This window comes from Leptidea sinapis, chromosome 1 (genome assembly GCF_905404315.1).
Source record: "Leptidea sinapis chromosome 1, ilLepSina1.1, whole genome shotgun sequence".
Taxonomy (NCBI): Eukaryota; Metazoa; Arthropoda; class Insecta; order Lepidoptera; family Pieridae; genus Leptidea; species Leptidea sinapis.
Window position 1 is genome coordinate 13,399,968 of NC_066265.1, and position 19,326 is coordinate 13,419,293.

At 36.2% G+C, this 19,326-nt stretch overlaps 1 protein-coding gene across 1 annotated transcript; it reads right to left on the bottom strand.

Annotated features, from left to right (window-relative positions):
• Window positions 1-641: 641 nt before the first annotated feature.
• Window positions 642-14,351, bottom strand: LOC126966975 (uncharacterized). Its single transcript, XM_050811295.1, has 6 exons — window positions 14,250-14,351; window positions 13,397-13,520; window positions 11,232-11,438; window positions 6,230-6,466; window positions 5,631-5,917; window positions 642-4,713 (listed from the first exon to the last, which is right to left on the bottom strand). The coding sequence occupies exons 1-6, from the start codon at window positions 14,263-14,265 to the stop codon at window positions 4,310-4,312; spliced, it is 1,275 nt and encodes a 424-aa protein (XP_050667252.1). The 5' UTR covers window positions 14,266-14,351; the 3' UTR covers window positions 642-4,309.
• Window positions 14,352-19,326: the final 4,975 nt, after the last annotated feature.

Below are 19,326 nucleotides of genomic sequence, written 5' to 3' on the forward strand. Positions count from 1 at the left end.
TTTCAATTACCATTTAAGTATTTCTGTTCTAACTGTAGAATTACATGTTGTCAATGACAATACGCCAATTATTCTAGACTCTACAGTGGCAATCATGGTTGTAGTCTGTTTAATGAACATAATTGCAAAAAAAAAACTAATTACAGATATTAATAATAGAATAATTACAAATAATTATGGTAAATCCATGCAGTCTCAAATCTAGAGAAAATACTTTACTAGGTGAACAAATTATAAGTCATAGATAATTTATACGTCTAGATAGAGTCTCTTGCTGTTTGATAACCGATAAATATAGGCCAGGAATATTAGTTAAGTGTGCGTGACAAGCTTCGTCTAAAACTCGCGATTTGTATGACCTTTCTTAGTGTGCGTGAATTGCTCAAAATAGAGGTTAGTTCTAAACTCAACATTTTTTAACGTTTTCACAGCATAGTCTATCGAAATGTATAAATGATCTAAGATACATAAATAAATAAACTACACATTGTCTATTGTGAAATATTTTGTTGCGACCCGTTTTGTTATATATTTACATACTTAGGTAGTTAATATATTTTAAATTAATGAGATTTTACCAGCTTGACAACTTATGATGTAGTATGGTTGCAACAGAAATATGTGGAGAGGTAAAAAAATACTTAACATTTTTGGGGATTTTATTTTTAACATTCTAAATGGAAACTTAAAATGTAAATATAATGTAATGTACTGAGTGGCACTACATTGTAGTGGGCAGGACGTATCAATTACCATCAGCTGAACGTACAGCTCGTCTCGCCCCTTATTATCATAAAAAAAAAAGAAAACAATTGGGCAAAAGTTGTGTAACAAACCAGATGTTTTGAATGGTAACCAAATGAACTTAAAAAACAAAGGAGCATTTGATTGGTGAACTTATATTACGTAAGATATTACACACTAAAAAAATGCGCTCCAATTCAATAAGAGGAATTTGATTTTTGGCAAACCTCAGCATCATTAATCCTCTACGATTAGCGATAATACTTCACTCTTTCTTAAGTGAATATAATATAAAATAAATAGTTTATATACAACTAAAAACAACGTTTTTAATGAAAACTAAACTGAAAAGTAGAAAATAATTCTTAATAAGCATAAACTACGAATGGTGTGATTAAGTAACAAAAAAAATGTATTTTATCGTAAAAAAGGCAAGGGTAGTTGATGTGACTTTGCTTTATAAATGTTTTATTCACAAATATTGGTTGAAGAAGAGTCATTTTGAAAATATCTTGAAATACACCCCAAGCGTGTTTTCTAACTATTATTTATTTTTGGTTTTTTCGTCTTTACCTATCTTGAGAACCCCTGACTTATTTATTCTATCAGTAAACTAAGCTCATCGCCCTGACCTCGGTCCAATAGCGTATAGCAAGCATCAGCTGCGCGGCGAAGCGGCTCAAACGATCAAGGCGGGCGATGTTTATTATAATAATAATAATCATTTATTTCTGATTCATTCATGAGATTACATCCATATTTGTTAGTGCAATTTGCAAATTTACAAAATAGTACTAGTAATAACTTATTAAATCATCATTAAATAATATATCAATAACTCAATATTAAATCACATATTAACAATAAATCATTATTAAATCACATATTTAGAAAATAAATAAAATAAAAGAACAGGCTGGGCCGGGTGGACTTCCCGATGATAACGGTATATTACTATACGACTGCGTGCAGCCGTATCCAACGATCCAGCATCGGGGAGTCCCACCGGTCCGACAGCGTACGCAGTATGGTGTTGGGACTTTCGCGCATGCGGCGCATGGTGGAAGCGTACCGCTTGCGCATGATGGCCGCTAAGCCATCTGTGTGAGCTGCCGCGAACATAGCGGAGGCGCTGCAGTGGCGCGGCAGTCCCATCAGCACCCGGAATGCGTTATTGTATTGAACACGCAGATCGCTGTATGACCGCAGTGTGTAGTTAACCCATAGGCTGCAGGTGTAAAATGACTGACAGCACGATTTAAAAAGCGCAACTTTAACAGTCTCCGTGCATCGTGAAAACCTGCAGGTCAACATGTTGCATCGGACAGACAGCGCTCTCTTTCAATATCCATATTGTCATTGAGATCCTCGGTAACCCAGTGACTTAATTTAGAGCTCTGTACCACATAAGCTGAATGTCGGAACGAATGTGTATCGCTTTTTATCCGGCCAGAAGAACAATATTTCACTCTTTTTCGCGTTGTATTTGAGCCCATGTGCCACCGCATAGCACTCACAAATTCTCAGTAGCCAATCGATGGGCTCGGCAGCACCATATCCTCTTCGTAGCTGATATTGTTCACGCACACTCCATCAATCTGACACCCGATGCCGGAGCTGCTGAGCTCATCGATCAGTCGGTTGACATACAGGCTGAAGAGCTTGGGAGAGGTCAGCCCCCCCTGCTTCACCCAGCATTCCAGCCCGTACTCCTCCGAGGCAGAGCCTGCCCATCTTACGTAGTTCTTTTCCTTATTATACCAATGCATAAATAATTGCACTATTTCCCTGGGTATAGAAGTTTCATTGTACGATACAAAATCGAAAGCTTTTGATAAATCAAAGTAGCATGCGTATACTGGGATCTTTCTACTAGTGTAATACCGTACAGTCTGCTTAAGGACCAGGATAGCACTCTCGGTGTAAAGCCCGGGCCTGAAACCGAACTGCGCGTCGTTTAACGAGACGTATTTATCCAGATGCTTACCGAGCATGCTGTCCAGCACTTTAGCGACCACTGTGGCCAAATAGATCGGTCTATAGTTGTTTACATCTGATGCATCACCAGTTTTATTTTTGATTATTGGTACAACTATAGTGCGCATCAGATTATCAGGCAGATGGGAGTGACCTAAACACAGGGTTATTATTAATACAAAACTTTCGTTTTTCCCGCTGCTCCCGCGCCCTTCATGGTACATGAATGAAATGAGTGTGTGGGGGGGAAAAATTAAAATGGCCGCAGGGAGTCCTAACCTCATATTATATACCTTTATAGTTGGGTACGTTATAATTGTTTTTTACTTTTTTAATGTGCTTATTTCCTGAAAATTTATATTTATTTGTTCTCACTACTTGATGCCAATATACGCCTCAAGATATAGTACAGGATATTTTTAACACCCTGAATTTAGAATTAATAAACATACACCAAACCTTGAGCAGTGTGCAATGTTTCAAATTAATTCGAGGTGTTGAAGGGGTAGAAAATCAGTTCAAAGATTCCGTTACATACAAACAGACATAGATACCAAGCTATTATAAGTGGAACAAAAATTATATAAGTAATAATGTCAGAAGTTATAGGTACTTCTTTTGGCGCGTTAGGCAAATATTATTAAAGTAAACTTTTACGATGCGTTCGCACACTGTCACGCAAATTCAACAACCTGACGTTAGTTGATCTAAATACTATATTTGTATCATACATCTGCTACCATAAGCCTATTTTAACTCATAATATGTCTACAGAACCACATCTTATCGAGGAGAGCTATACATCTTTCAAGTTCGATAGAAAAAAAATAATTGAAATAAATGTTTTCGCGCAAACATATCAATAGTTATTTATGCAACTGTTGTGTAATAAGGGGTATTAAAACACGAATGTGGATTTATCACATGAGTGTTTTGATACCTAATTATCAACAGTTGCATACAAGACTTTATCTACACCCAGAATATGAATCCTCTAATAGCTTCTGTAACAGTTAGCTTACTGCTAACACTAAAACACCAGTCCTAGTAGTAACCTAATATCATTCATTACTGATTATATACATATAAACTAAGTATTGAAACAATTATTTATTTTAGTAGTAATTTACATTTTGTATAGTGCAATAATTAAAATTCACTAGAATATAATGTCCTTTTGCAGCGTTAAAAATGAATCGCTAATTTTTTGTAAACAAAACAATAAAAATATCGAAGCAAAATGGCGGGGATTCAAATAACCTACTTTTTTTTACTACGACGTACCGGTAGTGTGGAACGCGCGTAAACGGAAATGTTCTTTTTTTGAAATTTATACAGATACCACGCATCGAGCAATAAGAATGTGGCTGTCTGTTGAAACTCTTTGCGCATGAAGGGATCAAAAAAAACATAGGAGTGTTGTTATGAAATTCAGTACAACATTACAACACTCGTTTGGATGACGTAATGGTTATTAGAACATTGGGTGTTTTAATGTTTTCAATAAGCTAACTGTTTCAGAATCTTTAATAGAGAATTTAAAGCATGGGTGTAGATAAAGAAATTAACAGCTGATCTAATGGAAATACTACCAAAGAAAGGATAAAATTTCTTTATAAAACGGTTTCCTTTGTCTTGGCTTAGTATACTCAGAGTTAGGCTTAGGAACCGTGTCATCGACAGGATCCTCCTTAAATATATTGACATACGAAGCGGTGATCCCAAACTTAAAGAATGCTAGGTATGGTAAATATTTCATCAGAAATAGAGCCTGGAAGAAATTTAAATTGATAAACCATCGGAAGATGAACGAAGTGTACAAAGATCCAAGTATGTAATTAAATGTCAGCTTATATCGGCCGGTTAGGTCAAGTCGCTGGTACTCAGGTATCGACTCTATGGTTTCGTAGTCCTGGAGATAGATCAGTCGCGGTGTACGCGGGGATATTTCAATGGCTGGTTTTGATAGCAGCAGCTCCGCTGTGTCTACGCCTAATATAAGAAAGAAAACATTATTTTTTACAACAGACGTAATATTTCTGCTAATTTTGAAGGAAATAAGTAGTTTTATCTACATCCATGCTTTAAATCCTCTATTAAAGATTTTAAAACGGTTAGCTAATGTCTTAATAACCTAATGGTTATGGATGATGATGATAATGGATGATCTAATGATCATCCAAACGAGTGTTGTAATGAAATTCAGTACAACATTACAATACTCGTTTGGGTGATGTAAATTTTACTAGGACTGGCTTTTTTAATGTTACCAGTAAGCTAACTGTTTCAGAATCTTTTATAGAGGATTCATATTATGGGTGTAGATAAAGTCTTGCATGCAACTGTTGATAATTAGGAATAAAAACACTCATGTGATGCTATTTTAACCCACATTCGTGTTTTAATACCCCTTTTTACACAACAGTTGCATAAATAACTATAAATTAAATATCGGACTTCACCCCTTATCAGTGGCCAGCTGTAATTCGACTTGCGAGAAAAATTTGAGGTTGATAATAAAAGTTTCACTTTAACAATAAAATTGACCATATTTGACCAAAATGAATTAATGAGTTTTGATTGCTTGACTGAGATACGTAACATACGCCTAAGGCCGGTGCCATGACACGACGAACGGCGTCAAAATAACTCTAAGAAACGAAAGACTAAGAGTGAGGCGAGTGAAAGAGATGGGATGCTAGCCTTATTTAGGTGTTGTTCGCTGTATTTGAACAGGACCTAAAAGACCAGCAACGCATGCGTTTTTTCCATTCCTCCTTATGGGCGATGAATGACCATCAAGTAATCCTCTCGTTTGTCTTCTTCCATAAAGAATACAGATGCTGCTTGACAGTAAGTGGGCGACTACTTATCACCATAAAGAAAAAAATAGGAGATTATGAACCTACCAATATCATTAGATCTTCCCTTCAGCTTGGCTCTAAGGGTATCTTGTAATTCAGCTCGCTCGCCCTCCGAGTAGATATAGCCGGGCACTCCTGCGAGGTACTTAGTCCAGTACAGCAGCGCCTCCACATCGATGGTGGGGTTCACGTACCGCATACTATCCAGCATTGTGCGGGTCATATGCTCGAAGCCCTCCGGGACCACGTCGAGACACGGCGTAAATACTCGCTCCAGGATAATCTTACACACAGCCCTGGTTTCTTCGAAGTTCTTCCGGCAAATGTTGTATCTACAAATTTGTCATAATTGTACTTGCACTCAATGCTATTTTATATTAAAGAAACAGCCATATGTAATTGGCGCGTACAGCTTACCACTTAAATATATACAGATATTATAATATGACGCTTTTGACACTGATGCTAACCGCTGACTATCGTATTTCTTCTAATTGTATTGTAGGCGTGTTTTCACAAGAATGGCGATTACACAACATCCTGATTTCTAAAACAAGATTTTTCTAAAATAATCTTTTTTTAACCATCTTATATCATTGAGACATCTTGTAATAATTAGTATTAAGCAAGTTGATAAGACTTACTTATCTTCCAAGCCAATAACGTATCCTATTGTTCTCCAGAAGTGATTATAAGCTTCCCAGTCTCCAGGTTCCAACTGTCTTATTCCGAACTTGTCTGGCTTCAGCATGGCGAACCCAAAGAAGCCGAATTGTGTGAGAGCCAAGTCTCTCTGAGAGATTATTCCTTGGCCCTTCATCTTTGATGCGATACTCGCCTTTAAGTGGCGACTACGAACTGTCATTAAGGACCTCCATGACCTGAGAAACAATACTTTTATTTAAACTTCCGTCAAGGGATAATAAGGTTTTATTTTAATTTATTTGGAGAGGGTGGCCATTTGTCTAGTCTAATGAGTCCTACTAACACTGCGTCCAGAATCGAATAAATTGTAATTCAATGGAAATAATAAGGTTAGTTAGACTTTTACCTTCAATTGTAGGTACGAACTACTCTTATTAAAAGAACGACCCTTCTCCTGAGAATTGGAGTGGAATTATGAAAAATACATACACATATATAGCAGAAGCATCAGGCTCCGAACCATTTACTTTGAACTTGACGAACTTACATACAACTGCTTAACACGTGGCGTGCAGGTAGTTGCAGAGGTCTATGACGTCATAGTCTACATTGCCTAAACTCGGTAGGCCGTATACATCACGCTAGTCATGCGCGGCCGCTCTTAACATACTGGCTGTTTTAGAGCCAAATGATTCTGTTTTTCGCGATGGCATGTACATTGGGCAAGGAGAAGGCACTGGTGTGGCATTCAATTTGTGTCGACATTTTGTCGTTCTCATATAAAAAAGACAGCAAACGTCACAAATATCGTCCGTTTTAGTGAGTCTTACATATATTTTGTGCCGTTTAGCCTGGGGGACCAGAATCGTGAAAATGCACAAAGTACTGTCTACGGGTGTGAATTTAGCTACTTGAAACCCAAGCGCTGGCAGCTATTTCAGTCAACGGTCTAGCTATCCAACGCGGATTTGCTGCCAGTACTCTTGGTACACTTTCTCGAAGGGATTTTAATTTTACTTCACAAAATCATAATAAGTATCGTCAATATAGTAAAAAGCATTGTTATGTTCTAATTAAATTTATTAGAACCGTTCTACCCTTAATATATTTATGGGAGATATTTACGGATCCGGTTTTCCATTCGTAGTTCCCACTATGTGCGAAATCTTAAGTTTGTAGCTCCAGCCGCAGGATATACAGTACTAAGAGCGACTTAGACTGTGCGTTGATGAATCATTCCGTTTAATAAATATTATTCATACAGGATGTCGCACACGGAGGGGAAGGAGGTACTTGATCGTAGAACAAAAACATTTGTATTTTGGTGACCTGGCAAACGTTTTGCCTCATAAAGAAGTTTCTCGCGCTCGCTCATTTATAACTATATTGGACCTAACTATGGATAGATAAGATCTTGATAGCAATGTATCCGTAACTAGAGATACGTTATTGAAAATGGCCGTTAATGAATTGTCATATGTAATGAAATGTCATTGACTGTAATATACAGTCAATTGATGGTCATTCAGGTTTACGCTCCGACTTCGACACACTCAGATGGCGAGGTGGAGGCCATGTATGAGGACATCTCAACAGCCATTCACACTCGGAAGACCCACTTCAACGTTGTCATGGGAGACTTCAATGCAAAACTCGGCAAACGTAGCGGCGATGAGTTGAGAGTGGGGCAATTAGGTTATGGAAATCGGAACGCCCGAGGCCAGATGCTGGCTGACTTCATGGAGAAGGAGGATCTCTATATGATGAACTCCTTCTTCATGAAGCCAGAACAACGCAAATGGACTTGGATCAACCCCGATGGTGCCACCAAAAGTGAGATTGACTTCATTATGTCGATCAAAAGACATATATTCAATGATGTCCAACTGGGAGTGATCACCGCATAGTAAGAGGCACATTGAATATCAATCCAAAACTTGAGCGGTCTCGACTGGTGAAGTCTACGCTCCGACCCGCACCCATCCAGATCCAAAACCCCGAAAACTCAACTCGAATTGCAAAACCGCTTCGAATGCCTCGGTGACTGCGTAGACGTGGACGGGTATAATAACAGGTTCGTGGCAGCTGTTCAAACGGCTGAGTCTAAGTTCTTCAAGGCCAGCCGTTCAAAAAGAACAGTAAAAATCTCAGACCATACCCACAAATTGATGGATGTAAGACGCCAAATGGCCCTTCAGTCCCCGGACGTTGCCTCCCAGTATAGGCAGCTAAATAGACAGATCTCAAAGTCATTGACTCGCGATATACGCCGCCACAATACAGATTGTGTGAAGGCGGCCCTATGGCCTATCTATAGCGTAACAAAGTTTCAAAAGTATTCGCACGAGATTTGTCTATGTGGCAGAGCCAACTGACAAAGCTGAAGACCGGTGACGGCAGGGTCGTTTTGTCTAAACCCGAACTTTTGAGGGAATTCGAGAAGTTCTACGGACAGTTATACACAACCGCACGGGCACCTGTTACCAACAAGGCTGAAGACCCAAGAGCCAAATTAAGCCAACACTATACCGAAGATATCCCAGACATCAGCCTGTCCGAGATTATTATGGCCCGTAAACAGCTTAAAAACAACAAGGCGCCGGGTGATGATGGAATTACAGCTGAGCTTCCGAGAGCTGGTGGTACTCCTGTACTTAAGACCCTCCAGGAACTCTTCAATTCCGTCATCCTCGAAGGCAAAACGCCGCAAGCATCGCTCAGAAGTATAGTGGTGCTGTTCTTCAAAAATGGCGATAAAATGCTTTTGAAGAACTATAGGCCCATATCACTTCTGAGCCATGTATATAAGCTGTTTTCTAGGGTTATCACGAATCGTCTCGTGCGCAGGCTTGACAACTTCCAGCCTCCCGACAATCCGGATTCCGAAAAGGCTTTAGTACCATAGACCACATACATACGCTGCGGCAGGTTATACAGAATACAGAGTAGTGTGTGTTGCCAGTGATGACTTACGGTACGCAGACGTGGTCGCTAACTATGGGCCTTTTGAGAAAGAGTCGGAGTTTTTTCGGAGTTTCCCTGCGAGATCGAATCAGGAATGAGGAGATCCGTAGGAGAACCGACATAGTCCAAACGGGAAGACGCAGTGTTGGTAGGCCCCCCACAAGATGGATCGACGATCTGGTCAAGATCGCTAGAATACGTTGGATGAGGGCAGCGCAGGACGGATCGTCGTGGAAATACTTTGGGGGAGGCCTTTGTCCAGCAGTGGACGTCTTCCGGCTGATGGTGATGATGATGTATATTTGTTCATAGGTATTTCTAAGTAAAATAAAATATAGTTTCCGGCTAAGTAATCACATATTTTATATTAAAATCTTTTCCTAAACACGCTGCATCTTCTGGTATAAGCACAGAGTAGGGATGGATACTTATAAGGATTGTTCCAATCGGTTAAGTTTTTCGCAGTACAACCGAACAAATAAACGGCTCTCCATTTATTAGTGTAGATTTTCAAAGTAAAAGAGTGCGTTAAATATCAAAGTTTTGTTTAATGATTGGTATAGTTGACTGCCGTCTATTATACAGGCGTTGCCTAGGTGATAGCTAGGTAATTTGTGTGAATTAATGATGATTTCTACTCTCCCAATCTTAAACCTAATATTATTTATCGTCAACTTTACAAAGTATGGATTGAACGTAACGTTACGATAATTGGAGTCCCTAAAACAATCGATAAGATTGGAGGTGAAGTAAATTTCCACAGTGAATGTTCGTGTTTCAATTGATGATTGGTCTCAATCCTCAAGGATAGTAGTTTGTACTAAGGCTAATAGAGTTAATTTAGAATCACCTTAATTTTTGAAGTAAAACTTCTTTAGGCGCGATTTTGGGGTTACTTAGAATTTTCTTCTGATTGAAGTAACGCTCAGTAAAAAAGTAAATTGAAACAATTTTTTAAGCCGTTATAATTTTGTGGTTTAAAAAAAACATTTCACTATGCTCAGTAATATTTTTTGAAAATCTACAAGTGTTTTGCTTATTTATTACTACTTTTGTAATAAATAATATATAAGTTATCAGAATTTTTCGTTAATTTTTTTTTGGTTTCTTCGTCCATTATAAGGATAGGCAAAGGGTTCGAGCACATACAGCCATATTCGTTCATATTCAATAACAACGTTATATTAATATGTGCTATTAAAACCTTCAATTTCTTATCAAGTTTTTTTATTTAATGAGTGAATATTTTAAGATGTGCGAATGGTATTAATGAGTTATAAACAAAATATAAAACTAAAATAATAATCAGTTAAAATATAAAATGGCGGAATCCCAGGAACATTTTACTCTTTCATCAAAAAATAAGCATAAAAGAGAAAATCAAGAACCTGACAATGACTTCACCTGTAAAAAGTGTAAGTGTTTATTTTCTGATGAATACTAATGATATTAGCTACTATTTACTATTAAATATAACATTAATCATTTTTGGTACAATATATAAAATCTCAATTGATTAAATAATATTATTTATAAAGGCATTCTTTTATTTTAGGTAGAAAAAATGCCAACTTTGCTCAAAAGATGAAGTTATATCGTTAGCGTTTCCGAGAAAAAAAATAGCAAAAAATCTAACAAAGCTTCTCAGTAATACGTGAGTACTACTACTAGTGAATACTTGGTAACAAGGCTTTATTTAATGTAATATATTATGTATCTGTTAATTATTCCTTAAGTTAATTATTAATAAGTTTTACTTCAATCGCGCGTAAAGATTACAGGCACACACTTTTTTTTAATGCTGTTACATTTAAATGCAGTGTATAATTACTTGTAACAATATTTATGGCAATATTAGTTCGTCTTTCAATTGATGATTCGCCTCAATCCTCAAGGATAGTAGTTGTACTAAGGCTAATAGAGTTAATTTAGAATCACGTTCATATTTTTTAATGCTGGTGCAATGATATGCAGACTATCTTTTCTTATAACAATATTTCTAGCTAGACTAGGAACTTATTATAAAAAAGGACTCACACAGTTCCAGGTTTCAGGTCATGTTCAAACCACGAGATTGTATGAAGTACAGTGGAGAGGTAGCGTTTATATGAAGTGAAGATCGAGTTTGACCGGCGAGAGCTTATCAGCACACGCAGGATGGAAGGCACGGAAAACACGGCCACCAGACCCACCAGCATCGAAGAACTGAACTGGAAGCAGTTGTTCCAGTAGAAGTGACGCCCTCTGGAAATTACGACAGTATTTAAACAGTCTTAAAATCCTCGCCTATTACTAATAAGTACTATCTCCACAACAACATATTGCAAACAGAAAAACTGTATCAAAATTGAGTCATTTATTTGGGAGTAGAATGGTCATAGTATACGTAATAATGTCATCATACGTAAGTTATAACTCCCTAACTAGCGTCGGGTATTAAAATACTTTTTGAATAGAATTTATGTAATACATTGTACTTCCTGGACGATACCACATGGGAAGGCTCTAAAAAAGCACGTATTTTCCAGAAACATTGACAAGTAAAGTTGTTACAAAATGTAAGAGTAGACATTCTTGAGTACAATAAGTTAAACGATACCAATTCAGAACTTGATATATTCGGTGGAGGGCTGGTCAGATTTAAAGAAAGTGTTGTTAAACACTTAGCTGGTACTCAATCTGCATTTGTCAAATAAGTAGTTTTTCTTTTTTTGTCGTCTTCATTATTTTAATAAGTTAAAGTTATAATTTGTGCTTTCATTTTTTATTTTGTTTTTATTATAGCTTAGATAATATTAGTTCTATTTTTCAGAAGTAATTAGGGAGGATTTTTTGTAATTTTTATGTTCACCATAATTGTCGTATAGGTACTTTAGAACTACTAATTGTAACATTAGATTAAGAAAATTGTATTGTATATGATGTGGTGTACTTTAATAAATAAATAAATAGGCACTTGTTTCGTCGTTTTGTTTAATAGTGTTAATAATTTAAATTTAAATCTATTTAACACTGTCTCCTCTCTTATTTCTTTTGGTAATTTATTATATAGTTTTACACACATAGCATGACAGTTTTTTTGGTACAAAGTGGTCCTAATGTGGGGTTACCGAAGTCTAGTCGGATCACGCGATGGAAACAAAGAAAAGTCGCCCAGCCGAGTGAATAAATTTGAATTTTTCTAAACAAATAAACTAGCCTCTAGTACATAAGTTTCGGTAACCGTCAGTATGTTAAAAATTAATAAAAAAAAAAGGATTGTGTGGTTTATGAAACCACGGTAAAAAAGAAACTTTTTTTCACATTATAGACATTTAACTAAAATTTTTTGGAATAATATTCCATTAAGGGTATAAATATCGCTTTATCAATCTTAATTTTATACTTGGAAAATTGGAATGATAATGGGAAATAATAAGTAGACTAAGCAAGTAAAAGTTTCACTTTCATAAGTAACAACATTTACATTAGACACTGACAAAAACAAACAAAATAGCGTGGAGCACTGGCACAAATAAGTAATCGCCACCCGACCGTCGCGTGACATGCAACACACAGACGAAAAAGTTTGAGACGATTTAATAAAAGTTTCACTTTAAAATATTGGTCTGCAGCTATCGAAGGATACCAGCCACAGCTCTTATGAATCTTTTTTGAGCCAGTAGTATTTTGTTTATGTGTGTGTCTTCTACCGCATGTATTTTCACTTCATGAAAGGCCATTAAGACAGTGTCGGCAGTGGTGATCAGTTATGATCAGATTACTTTTTTATTCTACTTCTCCGATAAATTTTTTTTTTCATTGTGTGTCTTCTACCGCATTTATCACGGGGAGTGTTCCGAAGAGCTGTTTAACTTGATTCCTGCCGCCGAATTCCACCTTCGCACGACACGCCACAAGATAGGATATCATCCCCACCATCTGGATGTATGGCGGTCCTCCACAGTGCGGTTTTCAAGGAGCTTTCTTCCTCGTAATACTAAGCTGTGGAATGAGCTTCCTTGTGCGGTGTTTGCGGGACGATACGACATGGGTACCTTCAAAAAAAAGCGCGTACACCTTCCTTAAAGGCCGGCAACGCTCTTGTGATTCCTCTGGTGTTGCAGGAGATTGTGGGCGGCGGTGATCACTTAACACCAGGTGACCCGTACGCTCGTTTGTCCTCTTATTCCATAAAATAAAGTTATAAAACAAACTCTTACTTATTGTACAGTTTCTCATCGTACCACTCTGGTATCCTCATGGTGATATCTTCGGGTTTCTGGGTGTCTGAAGGTTGTTCCGTCGCATCTTTCTGGTTCAAAAGACCATCAATAAATTCATCCACTGAAAACATCAATACACAATTTTATGAAGGGGTAACACTTCCTCTTTTCATCTAATACCTGTCTAATACCGATTATAACGCTAAAGATGGCATTATTTACATCGTAAACTGTTTTTATTTTATTTTATTTGGAAATTATTTAATTACTGATTATTTTTATTGTGAAAACGCCAGTAACACTTTACGCATCTTGAACTTTCGCGATAAATCCTTTATCCCGAACCGGAGCTCTATGATCTACGATTCGGGATTGAGGTTCACGGATTTTGGACTATAATATGTCTCCGATCCAATTTACTCAACTTGTGAACCTGCCTCGCCGCACCATCGGAACCGATCAGCTAAGCTTGTATGCCAGAAACCATATACACAGCCACGAAGATAACCACATAGATAATAGAAGGCAAACACAATAGACTTGAACAAGTATTACGTATTGAGACGTTTCTGGAATACGGACAGGTAAACACTCGCAATGAAGTCGTTCGGGACTCGTCTTTACAAAGAACTAGTTGATGATGAAGCTGAAGCGTATTTTGAACAATTTGATGCAAATCAGTTAGACCTATCGTATTCACGGTGTGATACAACTTTGTTTTTCTCTCCTGTTGTCTCTCAAAAACTCATTTTATATTTTATTCGCAACTGGCACCGTCTATCCTTCTCTTATAATTTTATTGCTATCCCAATTGACTCTGAAGAAAGGATGAAGGGAATTAAACGGCGACCTTGCAAATTTTCCATATCGCGCGATCTACACACAAGAATCCACTCCGCGTACGCCACGTGACTGAAGTGGCTTCGTTATGACCTCAAAATCGACAATGAATGCAATAAACAGATCGCTTGAGGCTAGGGGGGAGCGCTATAAATCGTGCGGTCGGATAAAGCCTCGTCCACATACAAAGAAGGACGGCGAATAAATACCAGAAAAAGGGCATTACGCGTCCGCTTAAAAGTGGAGCCGGAAGAATGTGAGGCATATTACTATTGAGCTCCTAGCAGTGGTTTTCCTGGTATGGACCCAATGGGAACACTTAATGGGATATTCCATATATTAAGGGCATAATAAACATCACAAGATATTCGTCCACGAAAATCAAAAAACAAAAAGAGCATCACAACATTGTTGTCACACGACCTCATTCGGCGACAACTTATACGACGTCTTATTTTGTTATTAGGAAATTTCAATTTCATTTTATTTATTTATTGGTAATCAACAGCGTTACAGTAAACGTTAATAAACAATAATATATAACATAATTCTTAAGGCCATTATAGATTACTCATATTGACAATATTATTTTACAATAGTTTTACAACATGATATATTACAGAACAACTGCCTCTTGTGTTTCTTATTTACTGTGTGTATGTTTTTGTGTTGGTGTGAAAGCGTATGTGTGTGGGTGTGAAAGGGTATGTGTGTGGTTAGTAGATAACAATATGTATATATTTTAAACAAATGAGTAAGGCACTGCTTTAGACTGGTGTAATTTAATAATTTCACGCTTCAATTTATCCTTTTCTAACATGAAGATATCTAGAATATCATAGTTATTATTGTAATTATTTTGAATCCTGCAAATAATCGAGTTTTTATAATAGTTCGTTTTGGTACGTGGTGCAACCAGGAGTTTCGTATGACGTGTTCTATATTGTGGTACATTAAACGATAGGGCACTTAATAATTCAGAACAGTTTGTATTGCCTGGCAATAAAGAATGTAGAAACATTACATCTTGTTGGTTTCGGCGGAGTTCCAGTGGGTCTATATTAAAAAATCTACATGCTTCATCGTATGACGTGTAGGGATGATATGCTTTGTAACATAAATATTTTAGGAATTTTTTTTGTATGGTTTCAATTTTTTGTATGTTAGTTGTATAGTGTGGAGACCAGATATTGGATGCATATTCTAGTAGACTTCTAACAAGTGCGAAATATAAAATTTATATGCATTTGATATTATAAAAAGTTTTACAGGAACGTTTAACAAAGCCCAATTGCTTAAGGGCCTTATCTTTAATTATGTCCATATGATGAGTTAAAGTCATTTTATAATCTAAGTATATTCCCAAATCTCTTACTGTTGTAGCTGATTTTATTAAGTGATTATCTATTTTATACTCATATTTATATATTTGTTTTTTACGTGTAAAATATACGTGCAAGCATTTATCTGCATTTATCGATATTCTATTTAGTTTATGATACTCTGACAAATTATTTAAGTCTCCCTGTAATCGAACGCAGTCATTAAGGCAACCAACTTTTATGAAAATTTTTTTGTCATCGGCAAATAGTAAATATTTTGAATTTTTTATCCACAAATCAATATCGAATAGGTAAGCGTTATACAAGAGAGGCCCTAAAATAGATCCTTGTGGTACACCCGACAGAATTTCTGTATAACTACTCTTGAGACAACCTGTAACTACTGCTTGCCTTTGTTTGGTAATGTACGATTTTATCCATCTATAGAGATCTCCCCGAATTCCTAGAGCATGCAGTTTGTGAAGAAGTATTATATGATCCACGCGGTCAAATGCTTTTTGGAAATCTGTATAAATTACATCTACTTGGTATCCATCATCCATACTGTTTAAAATGAAATCGGAAAAAAGAGCCAAGTTTGTTACTGTCGAGCATTTTGGTATAAATCCATGTTGTGCTGAGGGAATTTGTTTCATAATAATTGGATTGATTTTATTAAATACTAATTTTTCAAATAGCTTTCCAAATGAATTCAGTATTGAAATAGGACGATACTGTTTAATTTTATTTCTGGGGCCGTTTTTATAGATATGGATAGGGGATAAGGGCCTCCTTCCAAATAGTCGGGAATATTCCAAATGTATTAAGAGATAAATTGAAAATATGGGTCAGAGGTACAGTCAGAGTTTTTGAACACTTTTGTAAAAATATATTCGGCAATCCATCACTCTCTGGGCCTTTACTTACGTCTAATGTATTTAGTATCTTGTAAACTTCTTCTTTAGTTACATTTATACCATTGCAAATATCATCAGATTCTGGTAAGAGCGGGAGATTGTATCTTGTCGCGGGACTTTGAAACACACTTTCAAAAAACTTACTGAAACCTTCACATGCATCCTGTTCTGTTGAAAAAACTTGACTTCCTAGGCTAATTGGATTAGGATATCCCAAATTGTTCTGTCTTGAATTCCTTATATGCGTCCATAAATGTTTTGGATTTTTTATGACATTATTTTGTAAGTGCTCTATGTGAGAATCGTAACATTTTCTAATAACTTGTTTTTCACGAGCTCGCAGTAAAGAAAATTCATCGTAATCTCTTGGATTTTTATAAGTTTTCCATCTTTTATGAGCCTTCTTTTTATCTTTTATTATATGAATGAGTGATTTTGAATACCAAAGAGGATATTTCTGCAATATTTTTTTACTTTTTGGCACAAATTCCTCTATTATTTTAAACAATGTTGTATAAAATGTTTTAACAATATCGTCAATATTTACACCTCTAAGAACCAGATGCCAATTGATTTCGATTAAAGCTTTGTTAATTTCGTCATAGCTAGCCCGGAAAAATTGTGTTTTTCAGGATGTGTTTTCGGAAAATTGCGTAGCATCAGTTCGGATGCGTCGATTTCTAAACATGGATGATATTTATCTACAGATTTACTAAAGATATTGTGTTAGATTTAGTAACACTTAAGAAAAAATTACTGTATATTAAATCTAATATATTATTACTATGATTGCAAGTAAGGTTATATTGTTTGAGTCCTGAAACATTTATTTGTTCTATAAAGAGCTCAGATACCTTTTGTAGTTCTGTACTTCCTTTCCTTAATATAGAAGGTCCAGAGTTGGTGGACCATTCTATGTTTGGTAGATTGAAATCTCCTGTTATTAAAAAATTGTCATCTGTGTTAGATGTTATGGCTTTTGCGACTGACATTGAAAACGCTTCAAGGCGTTTAGGTTGCATTAAGTGCGGAGGAATATAGGCAATTATTATATAAAGATTTTTCTTACCTTTGGTCCTAAAAGATGTGTGTGGGACTGTAATCCATAAAGATTCTACTCCGCTACTTTCCCAGTCGTGTCTCTCAAACGCTTGCAATTTAGATGATATACATACCATAACACCGCCTCCATGCCTTTTGTTTGATGTATTGGTGGAACGGTCACAGCGAAATATATCATAGTAGCTATTGCCTAGTTCTCCGTTGTAAAATTCACTATTTAGCCACGTTTCTGTAACCAGAACTATGTCAAAATTTTGCAGTGATAAATTTCCCTTAAACTGGTCTAATTTTGTGCGAAGGCCACGAACATTTTGATAGAAAATATTAAGTATACTAGTCCCCATTATTATGAAATGTATAAATGCAGAGTAAAGTACAGACTTTTAAGTATTCTTCAATTGTGAAATAAATTGGTAGTAATTTTATAAAAAAAGGCCTTTTTTCCAAATAAAATAAAAATTGTGTACAGTGAGGTGACAAATTTTGAAGTGTGATGTGTACTTGATTAGTAGGTAATTGTGTGTTAATAATATGTGTGAGGCTGAATATAAAAAAACAATAAAAGTAAAACAACCAACGACAACCACACAATCTTCGCTAAATCTTTCATTGAATTGATGGATATAACAGGCTGTTGTTCGCTTCTTCTTAAAAAAATGTTGCAGTTTCTTATCCATATAAATTTATATCCCTTTTCCAAGGCTAGTTTCTTAGCTTCATTAAAAATATTTTTGTTTACAGCAGTAAGATGTTCGTTAACGAAGAATTTTTGTGAGCTGCCACTTATTCCTATATCAGAAGTCTGTATGCCTCTTTTTCTACGTAGCCCTGATAGGATATGATCCTTTAAGTCACGGTTGCTTAATTTGACAACTATCGGTTTAGGTCTTCCCGATATATGTTGTCTCGGTTGTACTCTGTGTATAAATTCAATTTGTTCACTAGTAAGAGCTACGCCTGCATGAAGCGCAATTTTTCTTATAATATCCGGTAAAGATTCGTTAGATTTTTCAGGTAAACCCACAATTTCCAAATTGTTTAAACGTCCCCATTGCTGTTGTTTTCCCATCTGTGATTTTATTTCCTCAATTTGCTGCACATTATTTTTAATTTCTGATTTAAGTTTGCATATAAGCTGCATAGCATCTTCCAAATCATTTTGTAACCCAGCCTGAGATTCTTTCATTCGTTACATATCAACTAGCAGCGATTTTATCTGTTTCTTTAATTCAGAGGCTATTGATTTATTGAGATCAGCCTTAATCTCATCATTTAATTCTTTAAATATAGCCTCAAAGGTTGAGTTAATCCCGTCGCGAATCAGTTCCACCATCTCTTCCCTAGTTATACATTTCTCACACCGATCTGTAGGCACTTTCTTAGTAGGATTACGTAATGTTACGTTTTGAGACATAGTTCAACGAACTGGTGTGATATTGTTAACCCCTGGGAAAAGTCTTAGTACAGCAAATAATGTCTGGTTGGACACGAGCACTAGCTTCGGCAAACCAAGAATTCCAAAGTAATATAAAATAAATAAAAATTTAGATAAAAAAAAACTGTATTTCACTTGGGATTAGAACTGGGGTCGTCACTGTATCAGTCCACCGTCTTATTACAGAGCTACGCGGTATTTGAGTCACGGTCTGAAATATGTAAATTTTAAAGTTCAAGCAGTTCAGGTGTCTCAACGTAAAGTTTAATTGTAGTTTTAAAAGTACCCTCACGCATAAAAAGAAAAAATGTATTTTTGTAATACCCAACACAATTATACACAATACAGTTA